Source organism: Grus americana, chromosome 1 (genome assembly GCF_028858705.1).
Source record: "Grus americana isolate bGruAme1 chromosome 1, bGruAme1.mat, whole genome shotgun sequence".
Lineage (NCBI taxonomy): Eukaryota > Metazoa > Chordata > Aves > Gruiformes > Gruidae > Grus > Grus americana.
This window is the reverse complement of record NC_072852.1, coordinates 125,955,443-125,977,081: the sequence shown is the minus strand read 5'-3', so window position 1 is coordinate 125,977,081 and position 21,639 is coordinate 125,955,443. Positions and strand designations below refer to the sequence as shown.

Here is a 21,639-nt window from a genome sequence, read left to right as displayed (position 1 = left end):
TGAGGTGGGGAACAGAAAGTAGAATGGGTAAGTAGCACGGTATCATTGGTTTTGTTTCCAAACAAAATCAGGATAAAAACACATCCTACTGTAAAAGCTTTATTTAAATGTTCACTCTTCCCACTTGAAAAAGGAAAGGAATTGTTTATTGTTATGTCAGCCTTAAATGGATTATCAATTTAAATACTCCAAATTTGCATTCCCAAAGCATAGTGATAGTGTCTAACCTAAAGCAATGTCTTTGACAGTAGCTTACAGAAGACTGAGGTGTCTGAAATGCCACTATGTAGGCTGCTCAGAAGAGCATTGTCTCTTGAGGATTAGTGCAGTTCTGGGTTCAATACAGTTACCTAAGTGTTCAGTTATGCCTCCCAGGAACTGCCCCAGATGATCCCCATGAGCCTGAGAACAATGAAACCCACCAAAATTCTCCCTTGCCCAGGGGAGAGTGGTGTTACTTTTCCTCACAGATGTCCTACTCACCAAAACATGTATATCAGGAGAATGTTCTTGTTTGATTTTGAAGGGGAGGGGAAGGAAGAGATGTCTTGATTTACAGCAATTCTCCCTTTGAACTGGAGGAGCCTGGAAGCAACCAGAGAATAGCAGCCGGAATATTGTCTCAACTTTAAAACAACAACAAACGCTACGTAACATAAAGAAGGGGTAATGAAGTCAAGGCAGAAGCTTAGCCTTCAGTCTCAGCCAGCTGAAGGCTTGTCCAGCTGCAGTCATGAGGATCCACCTTCTCTCTGCTAACAGGGCGGTGTTGGAGTTGTACTCAGCTTGCTAGTTCTGTGAGTGATGATATTTTTTATTGCTTTTAAGACGTAATGGCAATCTGCTAAGTACAGGTTTCTCTTAGGGACCTGAGACCACAGACCAGATCACTATGTAATCAAAATTAATGATAATGCATTAAATAGTGTGTTTGGATAGCATCTACAAAGCAGAGGGTGGCTTTGGGGTTTTTTTTCAGTTCTCTATTTCATTCTTATCTCTGTCCCACATAGTCTGAGGTGGGACAAATCTGCTCTATCCTTGTCTGATAAAGCAGTTTCCAAAGTTTTCTATCCCTCTTTATTCCCACCCAAATTCCCTGGCTAACCTTGCTGTTGCAAACAAACCAAACTTAATAAATGCAAGCTTCTCCCATATCCTTAAACTGTGGACTTCCTGTTCAGAGAAGATTCAACATATTTCTCCAGTGTTTGAATCCAGGTAAGTCCTTGTATGCACTTTTCCTGGGGAAAAAAGTTCTTTTGAAGCAGATTGTTATAAGTAAAATTGTAGTATTCTGTGATATTTTTTGCAACAATGTAAAAGCCAAGTGTGGTAAGACTGGGATTTTTAAGTAGGCACACAACACATTATCAGTAAATGGCACTCAGATGATTATCATCTGTCTTCCTGTGTAATTATTTAATGTTTTAATTTTACTTCTAAATAAACCTTCCACAGGAGTGTTTCAGTCATTGCATTGCACCTGGTTTGGGGCCGGGGACTAGAAAAGGGGTGTTTATTTTTAGACTGAATATCTACCTATGTTTTAGCTAGCAGTGCCCCTTGAATGTACCTACTTTCATAAAAAGCTCCAGAAGAACCTAAATATTTATAATTTTTAAAAATTGTATAGCTCTATGTGGCATCTGGTTAATTGCATCCCAGTAGTCTCAGTAATTGTGCAGATTACAAAACTAAAATAAACAGCTATATCCCCTGTTAGAGTTGTGTTGCAGTATGAAAAAAGCCTCTTCCCTACCTGGGTACTGTAATGCACATCCCTCCCTGGCTGTGAGGGGAACGTGCTGGCCTTGCAGTGCTCAAAGCCCCTGGTAACGAAACTTGAGTGAGGGAAAATACTGCTGTTGCTTTACATTATCCTTATTTTCCCTTCTCTTTGTAATCCCTTCCCTAAGGACACGCTTTGTTCTCGATGTTGTGTCGTCTTAGAATACCTGATAGTCAGTGAGCAAGAACAGTGAAGGCAGTTTGGACTTGTGTGCCCTCCATCGGATCCTCTGTCCTTTAATGGTATGCGGTGCACACAAGTTTCAATTAAACTTGTAGTCAGGAAATGTAGCCAGAAGAGATGTATTTGCCAGCAGAATATGGTTATCTTAACAAACGCAACAAAATCTTGCAAAAATATTGCCTTGAGCCAACAACTTTTAATGCCAAAATTAGTTAGTCTCCCAATTTAAGGGCCACACTACACTGCTAGAATATGATTACTTGCTTTGGAAACGTATATAAAAAAACTCTATGCTTTGTGTTTATACGTAGTGTATATGAGGTGTGGGCACTTTCAGGATTGAGGAAAAATATTTAGGTTAGTTGTGAAAAGAAGTGTACAGCTTGGTTTGTTACTTCAATATTAGTGTCTTAAACTTTCATGCAAAATGTTTCTGCTCAGCAAGATGCTACAGCCCTTTGGTGAGCACAGTTGTGCTGGTAAATAGCATGGGCCCTGTTGGTATGTCTCCTTTGCTGTCTCATATGCTTTAGAACTCATTGTATTTCCCATTGAGTCATTATATTTTCTACTGGAAGTGGATGGTTGATTGGTTTAGTTTTGTTTTGTTCTTTACTGTTATACTGACAGCCAAGTAGGCAGTCAGAAAAGATCAGTTGTTGGTCAGGTACATCAGCTCGCTGTTGAACTCAGAATTTAACCCTAAGCTTGGCTATAGTGCTATCTGTGCGTCCAGCCTGTTGTTGCTTTTTCCACAAGCAAACCTAAGGTGATGTATAACCTCTTGGAGGTTGTGGAGGGGGATAATGTATAGAAGATAGTTGGAAGAAGGATTCCTGAAACAGTAAACAATGGTGTTATTAGTAAGATACTATCTGTGGGATGGTGTGGTGGTTTTGGGTTTTTTCCTTACATTTGTGTGTATATATATATGAAAAACATTGCTCTGGCACCATAGGGCCATCCTAGCCTTCAGGGAGGTTCATGAAGACTTAAATGCAGGAAACTAAATCAAGAGTTGAGTAGAGGAATAAATGAGTAGCAAATCAAGATGTTCCTGTAGTGTTGCCAGCCCTCTTCAGTTTTATTAGCTGAATGATGAAGGTAAAAAACATTGATTGTCTGTGTTCGGTCCCATCTTCCAAACAACCTTTGAACTATTTAGTCAAACAGAACCAAGACTGTCAGAGAGTAGAGGATCAAGATATAATTAAGTTCTTTCCCTTAAGGGGACGGGGCAGTTAAGTAGAGGGCAAAGACGCAAGCGGTTCCTCTGCATTGGGAGCGTCTGTCCTGTGAGTGTAATGTCCATGTAGTGGCAGAGCAACCATTGCCCGTGCCCTCAATCAGCCTCTTGCCCAGCAGGTATTTGGGTGTCATAGCAGGAAACTAGCCATGTTTTGTGGGAGCTTGGAAATGAACAAGTTTGGGGAGACATGGAGAGGGAAGGCAGGGGAGCATGAGAGAGAGACGTATTTGTAGGAAAATGGACATAATTACTTCCAGGGAGCTCAAAATACTTGTATTTGCTGTAAGAATCTAATGTAGATTGTTGAAGGGAAGTTTCTGCACTACAGCTGCTGGAAAGCTGTATTTGATATTTCCTAGAGCAGGGCACACTGGTTCCTTTGGTAATGAAGAAAGGGTGAAAATATAAGTAATTTGTGTTTTGCTGCCAATTCAGCAAATCTATATCACTAGTTTATAATATACGTGCATCAATTTCCACTGAAGAAAATCAAAAGTGGGATTTTTTTTAGTGTTGTTTTTCTCTTTCTCCACGTTTTCCCCAATTTCCCAATCTGTATGTCAGTATTCTGATGTTCATTCCCAAGGATCGTGACGTACCAAGCACCTACTGCCAGGTGCCAAGGCAGCACTGCACACCTAGGCAGTGTCACACTCTGCTCCTGGTGGAAGAATGTCCTGTAGAAGGGAAGAGGCATGTTTCCTCTTGTTTCCACCACAGTTCCCAGTAGGTCCCATCTAGTTGTGACTCAGCATGGACGTGGATGTGTCTGTTTTCCCCCCCTTTTTTTTTAATGTTGAAATCCATGCCAAAGTTACTTGTTAAAAGGATGAAATACTAAAGACTAACTGAAATTTAATGCAGAAAAATGTCCCCATTAGAGAGGGAAAGCCTGGCAAGGTGCATTTCATGCACTGTATTACCGCAGCTCAAGAGAGTGAGTGAGCACTCATGGGTCTTGCTCTTCTATTGCTCTGAATCCTGTTTGAGGGGCTGTTGCAAAAGCAGCGACCTGAAACTGGCGGGTAATAAATGACAAAAGAAACTCATGATGTAACAGATGAATAGTTACACCAGTAGCCAAATTTTTTTGTGACCTGTTTATTGTTAAAAGCTTGGCAAGTTCTTCAGCACAAATATTTGGGTTGTAACAATGTGACTACCTGGAAAATGACACTAATTTTAATTTTATTCAAGAAGCAAGTGGCAAAAGTGGTTTTTGTCTTTGCATAGAATAGTCTGCTAAGAAAAATTGAGGCTGTTAAAAGAGGTTATATATATTCTGAAGAATTTTTTTAAGCCCTCTACTTCTGTTACCCTACCATACTTAGTAATGTAAAGCTAAACACTGTGGTAGTGAGATTTGAGTGCTTTAATGTCTGTTGTGTATTCACATTTATTTGGCTTTACAGAGATTTGATGAACTTGCTTTAAAATCACTTTACTCCTACATCCCACATGTTTTGTTGTCCCAATCCTACAATTTTGTTAGTGGACTGGGATTTCTTTATAAAGCTCCATTTGCTTCAGCAGCAGCCCTTGCAAGTACCGCGGTCTGCTCTTGCATGATGAATTAGTGTTGGACGAGCCATGCTGGAAGTGTAACCTTTTCCTCTTTCTTTATTACAGCAGTTACGGCCAACCTTTGTGCGTAGTTACCACTTTTTTTACGGAGAGGTTTGCTTATGAGGATTTGGTTTTATGGAGAGTGAGAACATTAGTCTGCTATGATATGTTGATGTGTAACCTGGCCTCTGAAGTAGAACTAATGCTAACCTTTAGGAGTGGGTAGTTTATTAGTAAAAAAAACTTTAACCTCATGGTGTTCTACCAACTTGGTTAGACAGCTACACCTTTCTCCTACTTTGCTGAAAGCTTTTATTTTCTTAATTTTTCCTATACTAACAAGGACTCCGAGAAACTGAAAACAGTCCCTCAACTACTCTTGCTGCGTTCAGATGCAGTTCTTGTTGGCTCTCTGCCTGGTGGGTGCAATGAGCTTCAGGCACTTTCTTGACTGAGAGCATGTCTTGCCTGTTCTCTTTCCAAGATGTGGTGTAAAGTACATGTAAGTTCTTGTAGGGCAGGTTGGGATCCTCACATGTATTGCAAGTTCCTTTGCCAAATCACAGGTCTTGTTCTGCCCTTATGCCTTATGCAGGCATCCTGTTTTAATCAGTAGTCAGCAGACTCTGAATGAATTTGCGTGTGTTCATTCTGATATCAAAAAATCTGATCCATAGGCTAAAGATAATGAGTTGACTTGATGGTCTCTGCAGAGTGAATTGAAGTCTTAGATAAGGTATAAGTAATTACAGTGGAGAAAATAATACCTTTCAAGTTCAATTAGGTAAAACAGAGGTTGCAGATTCATTTAAAATGATACACACCTTCTATTTCGTATTAGCATTTTTGCATATTCTAAATATGGAAAGCTTTGAAAAAGGTTAAAGCATTCACCATTTCACAAGAGTTATCTTTTTTTATTTTTAGTGGTCTTCCTATACTACTGAAATTAGTCTGCATGCAGTAGTGGTACAACTCAAAAGAGGGATTAGTCTTGATCACAGGGTTTCCAGCGCTATTTGTAACAATATTTGGGAATCAAGAGAAACTTTTGCAAGTTCATCATAATTCACAAACTCAACAGGATGTTTCCTCTTTTGTTTACAGACTTGATATTTGCAAGTTCCCTGCCTCGACAGTAGTCATCATGGATAGTGGTAAGTTTGTTAACTTAGTAATGAGTGCGCATTCTTTATTATTCCCTATGAAGTGGGAATTAGCACACGTCCAAACTGTCCTCTGCTCAAAATCCCAGTCAGTTTGTGCAAAAAACGTCCTCTGCTATTGAACTGGTTTTGGTGTTACATATGATGCAGATCTTTGCCCACACTAAACTGAAGTCATACTACTGTTCTGACAGAGATATTATATGCAGACCGTAATAATCTTCACAGGCTCATTTGTAGACTTTTGAAAGTTGGCTGCTGAATGAAAACCACAGAGCTGAATTTCCAGCCTTGAGTACATTAGTTTTAACTGTTCTTAAGCTTGTCCCAGTAACTTGAGATCCTCAGAGCAGAAGTCATTTATTAAGCTTTATAACTAAAATAATTTTTCTCCCTTCTGCCCTGTGGAAACCAAATAGTTTTATTAACATCACCTACAGAAAGATTATCAGTAGCTGCAGCTTCAAATTAAAAATTAAATATTTATTTCTACTATTTAGTGGTGGTTTTAATCTGCTTGGGTGTTGGTAAGGAGTCAGAAAAAGGAAGTCTCAACAGTAGTCTCAACAGAGCTGGTTTTGGTGTCCGGGATGCTCTGGGCTTTGCTTCGGCAACACTGCTGTGTCTCAGAATGCTTTTCCCACGCTGCTGCTCCCTGTTCCTTCCATCCCTAAAGACCTGAAGCCTGTTTTCTCTACCTGTGACAGCTTCAGCTGGCAGGCTGAGACATATTTATCCTCTCATGTCCTTGCTTGTCTCTTTTTGATTCTGATTGAATTTCACCTTGCTAGAGTATCTATTTGCTATTATGATAGCACCCAGGCTTTCCAGAGAATGTACAATAGATTTGATCTGACCGTATTACACTCTTCAATAATAGGAACTGAAACTAAGACTTTGGAATGATTTTCTTTGTAGCTTTCTGATGCATAAAAACTTGTTAAAAGCCACGTATTACAGTTACACACAAAGCACAAGCATGTCTGAAGAAATAAACATGTATTAAATTTGATAGTTGCATATCTTCATCTATATTCTACAAAAATTGGGAGAGAAGAAGAGACTTTAGATTGTTTGTTTCTGTGTCTATCTGTCCTGGTTTTCAGCCGGGATAGAGTTAATTTTCACAAGAAGCTGGGAGAGGACACAGCCAGGACACGTGACCCAAACCAGCCAAAGGGCTATTCCATACCATACGACATCATGCTGAGCACATAAGGGGGGAGGCTGACTGGGGAGGAGGGATCTCTGCTCAGGGATGGGGTGGGCATCGGGTTCCAGGCGGTGAGCAAATTGCATTGTGTATCACCTGCATTGTATATTCTTTTATAAGTACTGTTGTTGTTATTTTCCTCTTCCTTTGCTGTCCTAGTAAACTGTCCTTATGCCAACCCATGAGTTTTACTTTTTTCTTCTGATTGTCCTCCCCATCTCACTGGGTGAGGGAGGAGTGAGCGAGCAGCTGCATGGTGCTCAGCTGCCGGCTGGGGCTAAACCACAACAGTCCTTTTTGGTGCCCAACATGGGGCTCAAAGGGTTGAGATAACAACAGATCTGACCAGAGCGTGTGAAAACAAATTTGTTCTATGCATTTATTATATTAGTTAAATAGTTGCTGGTCACAGTGGTGTGTGTTTGTTCACATGGGTGTGTTACGTAAACCCTTACTTGCTGTATGTGTTCCCTGTGGCGCTGTTCATCGCCTGTGGGAGAGGGGTCAGGATTGTCATTTTGCTGTACTAATATTGCCTTATGATATGATAACATTTCTGGTCACGAGATTAAGCTGGTATTTGTATGTGGCATTGCTGTCATGCCTGTGCCTCAGATGACATCTCAGAATTTATTAATAATCACACCCAATCAATGGGGAAGACAGGGGTGATACTTTCTCCTGCTCTTTCACGTCCCCTTTTTTCCTTCAGGCTGGTTACAACAGCTTTTGAGAATTTCGAATACCCTTGGGATGTTTAAGCCAGTGTGCTCCTACTGCTGTCTCCTGAATGTATTTCAGGTCTCGTTTAGGGTTAAAAAAACTGTTTTAAAAATACCTCCCAGAGATCTTCCCTGAGGCTGAATAGTCATGGGTGGCATGGCATGAGGGAGGATATGGGCAGATATCTAGAAAACTTCTCACCCCAATGGTTTGGAACTTCACTCCCGGAAAACTAGAGGACCCTGATGAAGTAATAGAATATTTGAAAGGAAAATGCTGTGGCTGTTCCAAAGAGGCACACTTACTGCACTGTGCTGGGCCCTGGTCATTATCTACCAAACACTGCTCAATAGTAGGCAGCACTCTCAAGGGGGAGAGAGGGAAAACAGACTGACAACAGGCACTGTGGCTACTCAAACCCTGATGACAGGCACTGGGGCTGAAGCAGAGAACCAGCCTATACTGGTATAAGTCACCCCTATACACAAAAAAATCAGCCTGCTTCGTAAGGGATGATGATGAACCAGGACCATCATGAGAACAGGAGGAAGAGGCAGGACCAGAGGGAATCACCCAATCCCTGTCCCTGAGTGACCACGGAGAGGACATGAGGAAGTGGGTTGGAAAAGGTACCTTGACCCTAAGGCACAAGTATGTGAGTTGCAAGGCAAAACAATCACAGAAGGGGATTCTTCCAGGAAAAATGACGCTCCAGTTTCCAATGGCAGTTCCCCAGACCTAGTGGAAGGCCTGATTTTACTTACGATCCTCTTGGAGGGACTTCAAAGTCATTTTTACAAGTGAGTAATGAATGAGGTGGCCAGGACTAGAGGGGCCCTGCCTCCAGCCGGGTGGAGGAAAGGCACAACTGGGTTTATTGGACTGTGTGGATCTGATGGCCTGGCTTGTCAGATCCACAGGAGTATAAGGATCTAGTGGATACCTGTGCAATCACTACAATTAATTCAGTGAAGAAATGCTGGCTTTCAGTAACCACAAATTTCCCCAAACCAACACAGCGTATGTTACGTCCTTTCACTATCACTCAGAAAATAAGAATTGTAGAATACCACAATGAAAACAAAACGTAAATTATTATTAAAATTATTATTGTGACCCTGCAGAAAATTTGTTCAAATCAATCCATCTCCAAGGATTTAATTTTTGAATGATAATATTCTCCATTGTCTTATACCTCAAATCATTATTTACACACAGCCAGAAAGTATAAATGCAGCAGATCTGTAAAGTTTTACAATTTTAATTTAATTTATCAGTCACAGATTTGAAAACTCTGTCTGGGTGCACTTGGTGGGTGATGCGGAAGGATGGGGAAGTCCAATGTGTACCTCAAGGGGATTTGATTTTGAGTGAGAATAGCCAATAAATTAAATTGCACGATAAATGATGAATAACCCTGCCATCGTATGCCATGGCTACTACAATTGCTGTATGCCATATCAATGGTATTACAGTAAGAATCACCCAAATTGATGAAGGATGAACTTTGATGAAACCGAGCAAGGTGCAGAGGTGATGAAACCAGAACTGGCTTCAGCAACCAGCACCCAGCAACTTCCTTGAAATGGACATCTTCAACCTGCAGACTGTGAGCATGAGCTGCACCAGATACACCAGCTGTGAGCTCCAGATGCAGCATGCAACAGTCCAACAGCACACGCCATCGCTCCTGCCCTGACAGACTGTTATGACAGATGGAGCCCAAAGTCATGGACTAAATGAACTCAACGGACATTTTAGAGGGATGGCCTATATCCGTGTGTATATCTATAAATAAATAGATATCTCAAAGACAGGAAAAGTGATGGTTATTAATTGGAAAGTGTAGGATCTGGGCATGACATAGATGTTATACAATAAGGAGTGGATAATGTCCTGTTTTTCAGCTAGAATGGAGTTAATTTTCACAGGAAGCTGGGAGGGGACACAGCCAGGACAGCTGACCTAAACTATCCAAAGGGGTATTTCAATACCATATGATGTCATGCTCAGTATATAAGGGGGGAAACAGGCCAGGAAGGAGGGATCACTGCTCAGGGGTGGGGTGGGCACTGAGTTCCAGGTGGTGAGTAAATTGCATTGTGTATCACTTACTTTGTATATTCTTTTATTAGTAGTGGTGTTTTTATTTTCCTCTTATTTTGCTGTACTAGTAAACTGTCCTTATCCCAACCCATGAGTTTTACCTTTTTCTTCTGATTCTGCTCCCCATCCCACTAGGCAGGGGGGTGAGCGAGCAGCTGCATGGTGCTTAGCTGCCAGCTGTGTCTAAACAACAGCACTATCTTACATAATGCCAAAATCATAATTTTGATTTCTCCTTTATCTTGTATTTGCTACTTAATCTCCTTAACGAAGTGAAGAAGTAAGTTTTATCTTGCTTCATTACTTTATTCTTGCCACATGCAATTCTTCCCTCATTATCTTCAGCTCCATAGTAACAGCTGTAGTGAATTCAACCATGCTGTAGCTTGGCTAGGTGAGCCAACCCAAAGTGGTTTTTTTACACACTCCTATGCCATTATAACTGAATGTCTACGTGATGATGGTCCTGGAATACTAAGAAGTCACAGTAGTTTCTGCAATATGGTTTCATTATCTCTTTTTATAGGATTCATCAGGCAATGACTGATTCTCATTAAATCACTGTATTTCAATCAGTATCTCCATCAAGATTGCTTTGATCTGTGTATGTTTTTATGTTTCCTTGCTACATTTGTATTGACTTCTTAATAGGATTTAAAGTTACTAGGAGTGTGCAGAGCATTAAAAATGCCAAATCAAAACAAACAAGTTCATATACTTAATTTTTTCTAGCCTCGCAGGGTCAAAAGCTGGTCCTGGTTTCAACTAATCATAGATCATTTTCAGATACATTCTGATGGGGTGTGGTTTATTTTCCTCAGCGGGCTTTTTTGTCTTTATGATGTATACTGTATTGTGAGAGAAGAGAGAGACTTTCTGAATATGAATTGCTAAATAAAAAGTTGGGTTTTTTAGATATAATGGCCGTTCTTGAATATTGAATTATTTTAATGTTTTGCTGTTCTTCGTCAATGCATTTTGAAGCATAAATGTATGCTTAGCTCTTCTTGGAAAACTAAACTGTTACCTAGAAACTCATCCCAATGTGTATCAAATGCAATATTTCATAACATGCCAGCTCGTAAACCTTTTTTCTTAATTTGCTTCTTTGGTAAATTGGAAAGTGCATGCAGAAACAAATATTTGTATATTGTTTCTGAAAGCCAGAAGCTTTAAATCAGGGTATTTTCAGCTACCTGCTTTTTCCTTTTTCTTTCTTTTCCCTCTGCATCCAGTACAAAGCTGTTGTAGTTTTTCTCATTGCTCTTTTCAGGGACAGATTCCAGCTGTGAAATTAAATTCCCCAGGTTTTATCTGCTGAAGGAAGGGAAACTTGATTTATAGTGCATTATCTACTCTTCAGTGACTCCACATATGGGCACTCTTAAGACAGTCTGGGTCATAGCTTGTTCTGCTTCAGGAATGCCCACAGGAGGAGTTGGTGAGAAGTAGGTAGAGCACTGGCAGCCCATCCCTACGCGTGGCTGCAGGCTGGCTTCCTGATGTGGACAAGTCCTTCAGCTCATCACTGAGGCATGTGGAAAGAAACCAAGTTCTTCAGGCCTAGAGGGGAGCCAGGAGAACTGTGTGGGAAATGGAAAGAAGCCATCCTTTTTTTTTCTTTCCTTTTTGAAGAGATTTTTTTGAATATTAATTTCTATGTTATTTAGTCAGGGAACTTACACAATAGGAGATGTCCATGTGCTGACCTGTGGTGCTGTAGAAAACCAAAATTGCAATAGGTGCAGTTGTATGCACTGAACCTCTGGGAACATGATGAATAGTGTAATTTGTGTGGTACATGTACATACCACATGTATTCAGCTGAAAGTGAATGGAGTGACTGGTGTTTTGGAGTTTAATCTTCAAATCTTCATTTAATCCTTTGCAAAAGGAAAATGACTGTCTTATTTATAACAAAATATACCGCAGAGAATAAAAAAAAAAGGAAATTAAAGTAGATCAGCCTAATTATGTTAGTAGCCTCATTGCTGAAAAATGTATCTAAAGGAAAAGCATAGTGATCATCTTTGTAGACTTGCTGCCATTCTTTTTTAAAATTCAAAAGCATATGATGAAGGAAAAAAACCAACAACCTCACAGTAAACTGATTCATAGAAAATTATAGATAAATCATTGCTTAAACCAGTCAATCTCTGTCCTTCAGTAGACAGTGAGAGTTTGTCTTCATAGCATATCGGTGGTCCCAGACTAGCTGTAAATGAGCCAATGCAGAAATGATTGCATAAGTTGGGAAAGTGGTATGAATGTATTAGTACAGCAGTGCACTGAATAATTAGCTCTCGCTGGCGGTGAGAGCCCAAGAATGATGTTGCACTGACATGATGTTCTTGCTTTCTGACCTGAAATGAAATAGCTGGAGAATTTCTGCATCGTTCACTGCAGATGTACCTCCTGGGTAATTCAGTCTGCTGGATTTTGGAGTGTTCCAATTGCTGCATATTGCTGTAAAAATCATTGGGTCAGGGAGTTTGAGGGAGAGCTGAAACATCAGGAGAGGTTGATTCCAGCACTCTTCCTTGAACAGAAAAGCAAGGAAAGCAAATAAAGAATACCTGTGTTTGAACATTGGTTGACTTTTGGGGTTGTTTTATTTGATTCATCAAATAAGGTGAGGTTTTGTGTATGATTCAAGAAGATAGAAAGAGGCTACTTCCCCCCACGGCCCTGAAAGGGTCACTATTTCAGGTTGACGTTTTTGGAGTGAAGGGAGCAAGTCTGCTTCTAAGTTGCTTAAGAAAACTTAGAGACTTAAACTTTGATAAATGCAGCAGTTCTGGAGTGTATGATTCTGGGTAACATTCATAAATATTTATATCAAAAACTTCAGAGTGTTCTGGCTGTGATGCCCTCAGGCGGTTGCAAATATCTTTTTGGGTGTTCACAAGCAGGATTTGTTTGTTCTATGTCATCTTAGTTTAAGAAATCACTTGAGCTGAGCATGTGCCTGTCTCTTCTGAGCACTCTTAGGCACTAGCTTCAGTCTTGTTTAAGCATATGTGACTGTGATGCTGAATTGAGGTCCGTCACATTTATGACATTAAAGCAATAACTACTGAAATTGTAGGCTCAACTACTTACAATAGTGAATAAAAACTAGGAAAGTCCTTTTATTGTATTAAATAAAGAGGAGAACTTTGAAAAAAAAACCTCTTTATTTCTCCAAAGCATATTTTCTTTGAGCTGTTCTAGCATGAGGTTTTCAATACCTATTTTAGAAGTAACCTTTGCTGTCTCTCCTCTTCTTCAGTGTTCTTAACAGAGGACCAAGCCAATTCTGTGTTAAAAAGATACCCAAGAGCCAACACATTTCTGGAAGAGTTGAAGCAAGGTGACATAGAACATGAATGCAGAGAAGAAATCTGTAGCTATGAAGAAGCAAGAGAAGCATTTGAAAACGAGGAAAAAACGGTATGTTTTGGTGTGTATTTAAGGATGAGTGGGGTGTACTGATACTAAATTTTGGGGCATGCTGAATGCTTGTGTGTTTTCCAACATTATATTAGATTTTTCTTTTTGGCCTATTTCTTTAAGCAAATAAGGTGTACATTGGAGGTAGGTAGACTGCACAGCAATAACTTTTGAATCCTGTGTCCCAGTTAAACTGAATTTGAAGGGGATAGAAGTCTCAGAGATAATTATGCTCATAAGTATTGTGAAAATTGGCAGCTGGGAAGAAAAGGAACATGAATTAATACCCCCACTTAAGAAAGGGTGGGCAAAACTGTCATCTGTTTGTCAGCACTATTTACCCAAATACCGTATGTACTGGTTCTCCTATCATCACATACGTAAGTCTGACCTGGATATCATAAATGCAGTTGTCTTGCTTGAAAGAAATGATGAGATTGGAACTGTTATGGGGAATATGTAGGGCACAAGTCCTCACTTATCTCGCTCCTTCTGGAATAACTTGTTTATTGAATATGTTCACGTGAAATGAGTGAGCAACTCAAAAAGCTATCCATTTAAAATATACCTTTGAATCTCAGGTGCTGGTGTGGCTAGCCAAAGTGTTCAGTGCCCAGACTATTAATAGTCTGAAGATAAGGAAAGACTAGTGGCCTTCTTCAAGCTAAAAATCTGGGAGCCCCCAAAGAGTATTGTTAAGCAGCACTGACGTAAAACATGGAAAGAACAATTTCAGTGGTACTGTGTGTTATGCAAGGGCAGTGATACATTAACTTGACAGGAGTGAAGCAGATACTGCCACACAGAATTGTTCCATAAGCCTGTTGCCTCTCTAGTTAAAAGAAGCTTGTGGGTTCATGGCTCTGCAAGCAATAGCTGCACATCATACCCAATATATGTTATATTGCTTCACAAAAAATAAAAACAGCACATAGGTTTTTGATGGTGGTATCTCACCTATTTAATGCAAAGCAGTTAAGAATTTTTTTTTAATTCAAGACAGGGATGAAATTAGGACTGAATTTGAGAATAAATCTAAAGTGAAAAACAGGTGCTAGAAAATGTGACTCAAAACTTATCTTCAAAAAAAACTTCTATCCCTTGTGTGTTTTGGCATAGGGAAATTGTATTTGTAAGGCCAACGGGTTAATGGGCAAAGTGGCACAGGGAGCTTACACTCATGATGCATTCCACTCTTCAGTGACTGAGCTCTGCATCAAAAAATAGCGATGTGTAAAGGTATACTGAACGTTTTAAATTCTTGGCATCTTTTTGTTGGAGGTCATACCTGAGGAGATAGATAAGGCTAGAGTGAGAACTTTCTGATTTATTAAGATGAAGTAGTAGGACGTGTGGTGTTTCTTCAAAGCTTCTTTCTGAAGCTTTAAAGTGCATGTACACGCATGGTTTTTACATCCCAAACTTGGCTTGGTGTGGCCATTCCTAATGCTAGCTCACTGTGTAATTAAGAATAGTGCGGAAAATTCTAACACTTTTGCTTAAGTAGCACAAGAAGTTCAAGCATAGCCTAAATGCGTTGCCTCTCACTTCAGCTTCTTTTCCCCCATTTAGGACCATTTTGTGTTTTGGTAGGTAGCATTTCCCTTGCAGAGGTATTTGGGAAATAGTAAATAGTTACATTTCTGCTCTTGCCACAACCTTTGTGTCACAGTGGAGAAGGAGCTTCCTGACCTGTTAGTCATTTCTACTACTGTATCTTTTTTGCCTAGCTGCTTTATTCTGTGGTTGGTAGCTTGCTAATGGGCCAGGCTCATTTACTTAGACTTTATTTAGTCCATTGTCCCCCAGCGGTATCTATCCTTGCTGCCACTTAGTAGGATTTAACTTGTGTGTCCCAGGGGGAGGAAATGAATGCAGGAGACTAGGATCATGATACAGTACGGTCAGAGTAACAAAGGTGTAATGATTTCATAGTATAGATAGACTGGAATTCAAACAGGGTCTGTAGCTTATTTATATCATGGTAACTTTGTTTTCTGTAATCTTTTGCTTTGTATTTTTTATCTTGTCCACTCGGTTCTTTGTTTTCCTGCAGTCTTCTCGGGAGGTGTGCAACATTTGGATCTGTAATATTAACATAATATCAAGCAGTACCCTCAAGTTAACTTATTTTTGATGCATGAGTTTTTCTTAGAAGTTAGCATTGTGTATGTTAAGTGTACGTGCATAGCTGTCATGGAAATATTGAATGCCTTTAATATTGTGTGGGCTTGGGGATTTTGATAGGTTCAGAATTATTATTTAAAATGATAAAGTTAATTATAAAGATTATTCTATTGTGTTACTAAGGCTAGAGGCAACAGGGAAGAATTTACAGGATTTTGTGGATAAAATAGAATATGAAATTCAGTATTGACAAATATAATGCATGCGGGGGGGAAAGAGAACATTCATTGTCTATATAATTGGCTCTGAACTGAACTCAGGAATAAGATCTGAATTTGAATTTAATGCTCAGCAATCAAACAAAACCAAAACAAAATCCTGAGGGCTAAGAGGTCGAAGAAAAGAATAGGGATCAAAATGGAGAATGTAATTATATCATTGCACACCCGCATCTTGAATGTGCCACATACAGCTCTGATCTCCCTATCTCCTAAAAACCAAATCAGTAGCTGAGGAAGGACCAGAGAAGTGTGACAGTTGACCAAAGATATGAAAAGACTTGTGTAACAACAATAGATCGGAAAAGAGTTAAATCGGGGAATGTGTGATGATGTCTGTGAGGAGCATGAAGATTGAACTGAGGTCAGTCACTTGCCATCCTTCTGACAGGAGAGCTAAGAGGGCCTCAAAAGAAACTAGAAGGTGCAGGTTCAAAGCAAATAGAAGTATCTTTTCTCACCACAGATAATAGAGTTGTGGACTGCCTTGCCACGGGATGTCTTGGATCCTAAAAGCTTATATAGGTTCAGAGAACAACAATATAAATGAACAGAAGATAAATCAATCTGGAACCATTGAATAAAAGGGGTCAGCTTTGGCTAATGAAAGTTCTTGAAGTGCAAATATTTGGAAGCTGGAAGACTATCACTACCTGCTTATGTTTGAACTCTTCTTTTGGCAGTCTAATGATTGTTGTCAGAAAGAAGGTAATGGATTAGGTGAACTCTAGGTCTGATCTAGTAAAGCTGTTTATTTGTAGTACCTGCAGCCTGCAGACAGCACTGTATGTGGTCACTGGTCAGTTGTCAAAGGTTGTTGGGAGATTTGTTCAAAGGTTACTGTGTAAAGTACCTGGGTGTGATTGATGCACTGATATTAATTTTGTTTCCATTAACTTTTTTTTAATTATACTGCATGAAGATTTTAAAAGCTAGAAGTCACAGATCTTCATTTGTATTTCAAATTTCCCGCAAATTTTAAGTATTGCAGAAATTGCAAGGTTCTCTGTATAGCTCTATTCTAGCAAAACAAACAAACAAACCACTGAAAAGCTTAGCAAGTAACTCGAAACCAGATCTAAAATGATGTGATCAAGTAAGACTTTGAGCATCAGTCTGTGTCTAATTATGGATGCTGTATAAATACCAGAAGAGGTGAATCTTTTCCTGCCACCTGAAATTGAGGGCAGACTAGAAGAAAACAGTGTGGCAGGTATGCTCACTTCTCATTATTGCTTTGTTCACATCCTCTGCCTACTGAATACCAAGCAGTCTTCTGACTGGCATATTATTAGTCCACCTTTAAAACAAGTCAGACAATTGGCCAGGAATCATTTGCGGCTGACGATGCTGCCAAATGTAGTAAAGGCTTCAGCTGAAATTCTCAGCAGCGTGCAAGTCTCTTAACTTTCATGTGGATCCCTTATTTGATTCAGTGTTCACATCCAGGTGACTGATGCTGACTCTGTTCTATATTAGAAATAAAAGGGAAACAAAATTCTGGCAAAGTAGCCGTAACTGTCTTTGTGTGGGATGCCCTTGAGAATTCCTTTTGATTATTTCAAACTGGATTTGCCAAAGCAATAAGGGACATTCAGAAAAGTAGTTCTTGGTGGGAATATGTGTTAGATGTTTTCTAAGTCTTTTCCGTTGTGGTTATCTGATTCTGTGGCCTGCTTAACTTGGATTTTTCAGCCTTTTAAGGCATATACGCCTGGTATGCCCAGCTGTACAGCACTCAAGGATAAATGATTACTGGAGTGTCCTTTTCGTAAATCACGAGGTAATAATTTTGGCAAGTAGAAAGTCCTTTTTGTGTTGGTTTAAGAGACCAGCAACTGTGTAATGGCTGGTTGTGCTGTGAGTTTTCCAACTTTTAAATTACTCTTTAATTTTCTGTATGAGTTCTCCAGCTGCTTCCTAGGTTTTCAGTATTTCCCCCTCTTGGTTTTTTTCATAGCAGTTTGTACAAATCCTCACACTGTGCAAATTCATCTAAGTTCTCCATGGTTTTGTTGGGCATGATTTGACTTTTACCAGGTGGCTTGTCTCCCTGTGCCTTCACTTTAGAGTGCAGCCCAGCTGTGGGATGACAGAGCAAAGGGGATGCTGCTTGGCAGCTGCCAAACTTGAACCTGAAATATTAGTTTCCTGCAGTTCCAGTCAATTCCATCAGTCTGGAACTAACAGTCTTTGTGCTTCATTTGGAGATTTGGCTTGGAAAAATGCAAGCTGGAAACCTGGGGTCTAGTATGCTAGTAAGTTTTTGGTTGGTGGGGTTTTGTGGGGGTGTTTTTTTTGGTTGGGTTTTTTTTACCAAAGACAGAAATTTTAAAGAAAGATGTGGTGGGTTGACCCTGGCTGGATGCCAGGTGCCCACCAAAGCCGCTCTGTCACTCCCCTCCTCAGCTGGACAGGGGAGAGAAAATATAACAAAAGCCTCCTGGGTTCAGATAAGGACAGGGAGAGATCACTCACCAATTCCTGTCACGGGCAAAACAGATTCAACTTGGGAAAATTAATTAAATTTATTACAAATCAAATCAGAGTATGATAATGAGAAATAAAACCAAATCTTAAAGCATCTTCTGCCCGCCCCTCCCTTCTTCTCTGGCTCAACTCTACTCCCAATTTCTCTACCTCCTCCCCTCAGCAGCACAGGAGGACGGGGAATGGGGGTTGTGGTCAGTTCATCACACATTGTCTCTGCCGCTCCTTCCTCCTCAGGGGAGGATTCTTCACACTCTTCCCCTGCTCCGGCATGGGGTCCCTCCCACGGGAGACAGTCCTCCATGAACTTCTCCAATGTGAGTCCTTCCCACGGGCTGCAGTTCTTCACAAACTGCTCCAGCATGGGTCTCTCCCACGAGGTGCAGACCTTCAGGAACAGACTGCTCCAGCGTGGGGTCCCCCACGGGATCACAAGTCCTGCCAGCAAACCTGCTCCAGCCTGGGCTTTTCTCTCCACGGGTCCACCGGTCCTGCCAGGAGCCTGCTCCAGCGTGGGCGTCCCAAAGGGTCACCGCCTCCTTCAGGTGCCTCCACCTGCTCCAGCGTGGGGTCCTACACGGGCTGCAGGTGGAATCTCTGCTCCCCATCATCCTCCATGGGCTGCAGGGGGACAGCCTGCCTCACCATGGTCTTCACCATGGGCTGCAAGGGGATCTCTGCTCTGGTGCCTGGAGCACCTCCTCCCCCTCCTTCTTCACTGACCTGGGTCTCTGCAGAGTTGTTCCTCTCACATATTCTCGCTCCTCTCTCTGGCTGCAAATGCTCCTGGTTTTGGTTTTTGGAGGGCTTTTTCATTCTTCACTATGTTATCGCAGAGGCGCTACCATCATCGCTGATGGGCTCACCCTTGGCCAGCAGCGAATCTGTCTTTGAGCCGGCTGGCATTGGCTCTGTCGGACATGGGGGAAGCTTCTAGCAGCTTCTCACAGAAGCCATCCCTGTAGCACCCCCACTACTGAAACCTTGCCATGCAAGGGGTTTTTTTTAAATGACTAAACAAATGTTTCTTTCTTAGTATTTTTCATCTGTGTGCAGCTAGCATCAGAGCTGAAGCACTGTAATTTTTACAGGTGTCTGTGTGTCTAAACTGTCTTGGAATTTTCTTTGCCTCACACGTAAATGAAAGTGGACACTAAAGTACTTTTATCCTTAAGGCAGTTTAAACTCTTACCTTAAGCTCCTTATGCACCTGTCTGGTCACACCATCAACTTGAACATCCCCCACAGCCACACACCCTATTCTGAAATAATTTTCTGCCACTCTGGGAAAACAGCTTCTCTGCTGCTTTGCCATGTGGCAGAGTGACAAGGGGAGATGCTGGTATTTCATCTTTTTGAAGAAGGTACAGAGATGTTCTCTCCAGCAGATAGAGCTGAGCTAGAAGTAACATGGAAACTGTACTTAAATACCAGTCACAGCTTACTACCCTTCCATTGGAGAGGGTGCATTTCCTCTGCAGTCCGCAACACAAAATATATTGCTGTGGGAAAAGTGCGATTTCTTCTTTTTTATCAAAACTACCTTTTCTTCCACAGAGTGTTTAAAATGACACATCCTTGCACAGTGTATTTGATGACTTTGAGTAAATCTTTGCAACTTTGGCCTCAAAAACAAACATTGTAGTGGTTTTGATTTCTTTGCTGCTGTAGAGGCAGCAGAACAGTGAAGTGGGAAGTTTGGTTCCAGTACAGGCAGTAGCATTTAATAATCTTAATGAATCCTTGTCTGCTTTTTCAGTCAAACATATATTTATTTTTTCCTTCCAGTACCTAAAGGAGGCCTACAAAAAAGCTGGAGAGGGACTGTTTATCAGGGAGTGTAGTGATAGGATAAGGGGTAGTAGCTTTAAGCTGAAGGAGGGTAGATTTAGATTTAGATATAAAGAAGAAATTCTTCACTGTGAGGGTGGTGAGGCACTGGAACAGGTTGCCCAGAGAAGCTGTGGATGCCCCATCCCTGGAAGTGTTCAAGGCCAGGCTGGATGGGGCTTTGGGCAACCTGGTCTAGTGGAGGGTGTCCCTGCCCGTGGCAGGGGGGTTGGAACTAGATGGGCTTTAAGGTCCCTTCCAACCCAAACTGTTCTATGATTGATTATTCCACTAAAGAATCTAGTTAGCTATATTCAAACCAGATAGAAAGGTAATAGGTAACAGATCTTCTTAATTGCATGGTAATCTGATGAGGAGAGGTGAAGTGTTTGGTTTTGTCAGTTTTTATTGTGCAGAGATCCCAAAAGTCCTCAGTTGTACAGCTAATGTAATTTTTTAATGTTAATTCCCCCCTCCAATATGTTTTTCTAAAGTCAGCGAAGTTGATCTGTGGTTCACTGGGGAACAATGCATCAAGGAAGGCCCTTGTAGAGAAGTATTTAGAGAGGTTAGTCCATCTTCCAAGACTTGCTTACTTTGTAATGCTACCTGACTTAGCGTAGATTATGTGGATTTGGGTTCACATCAAAGAGGGGCACTGTGATGAACTGCTTGTGATGTCAAGCCATGGAATTTAGGAAAAATGTCTGATCCTGGATTGCTGTAGGAATTAAGACTTTTTTTTTCTTTTTTGGAACTTGCATTGAATATAGGGATAAGAACAACCACTGAATTTATCTTTTAAAAAAGAAAATCTACAGGATAGCCAGTTGTTTCATGCACATGGTATTGCTCTTAACTTTAGTAAATTGTGATTCAGAAGGATTGTGAGCATGTGATCTGCCCATTGTGTCCTGGTCCTGGCTTTGCACAGGGCAAGCTTAGCCTCCACGCTAGAGGGGCCGTGCTACTTCTGGACTCAAGCTGCCTCTGAGATCAGTTTGGTGGCATTATCTGTTTGATGGTGATCAGGTGACAGCAGTCCTGAACTAAAAAAAAAATTATGCGTCTGATTTGTCTGCGCACAAAGTCAGTCAGTCTGTGACCTGAATACATTATTTACTAACAAGTGAGCAATGACAGTATCAGTTTGACCTGGGGACTATTTATAAATACTTGCATGTGAGATGTGTGCTATCATTTAAAATAGATGCTGGCATGAGTATAAATGGATCAGATCTCTGCATTTTTAAAGAAAACTGAAGTGTTCAGTTTCCTGCATGGATTGGGGGAGTGTCTTTTTTAATTATTTTTTTCTTCAATTATACATGACTATAAAACACAGTGGAAGTGTTTCTTAGTACGAGAGATCTTACACTACAGGTGAGGATGACTACTTTTTTGAGGCAGGGTATGCTTTTCTTTGTACTGTTTTTTCATAGCATTCACTGCAGAGAAAATTGGATGGTGATGTGATCTTTGTG

General features: G+C 40.7%; 1 protein-coding gene across 3 annotated transcripts in view; it reads left to right on the top strand.

Annotated features, from left to right (window-relative positions):
* PRRG1 (proline rich and Gla domain 1) overlaps nucleotides 1-21,639 on the top strand; it is a 40,421-nt gene that overhangs the window by 13,781 nt on the left and 5,001 nt on the right. For 2 of the 3 annotated variants that reach the window (XM_054837212.1, XM_054837202.1), the window contains exons 2-3: nucleotides 5,898-5,947; nucleotides 13,270-13,430. In XM_054837212.1, the coding sequence (XP_054693187.1) occupies nucleotides 5,898-5,947; nucleotides 13,270-13,430 (211 nt within the window). Of the gene's footprint in view, nucleotides 1-716; nucleotides 798-5,897; nucleotides 5,948-13,269; nucleotides 13,431-21,639 lie in introns of those variants that run through there. The other variant, XM_054837193.1, reaches the window with a different exon arrangement.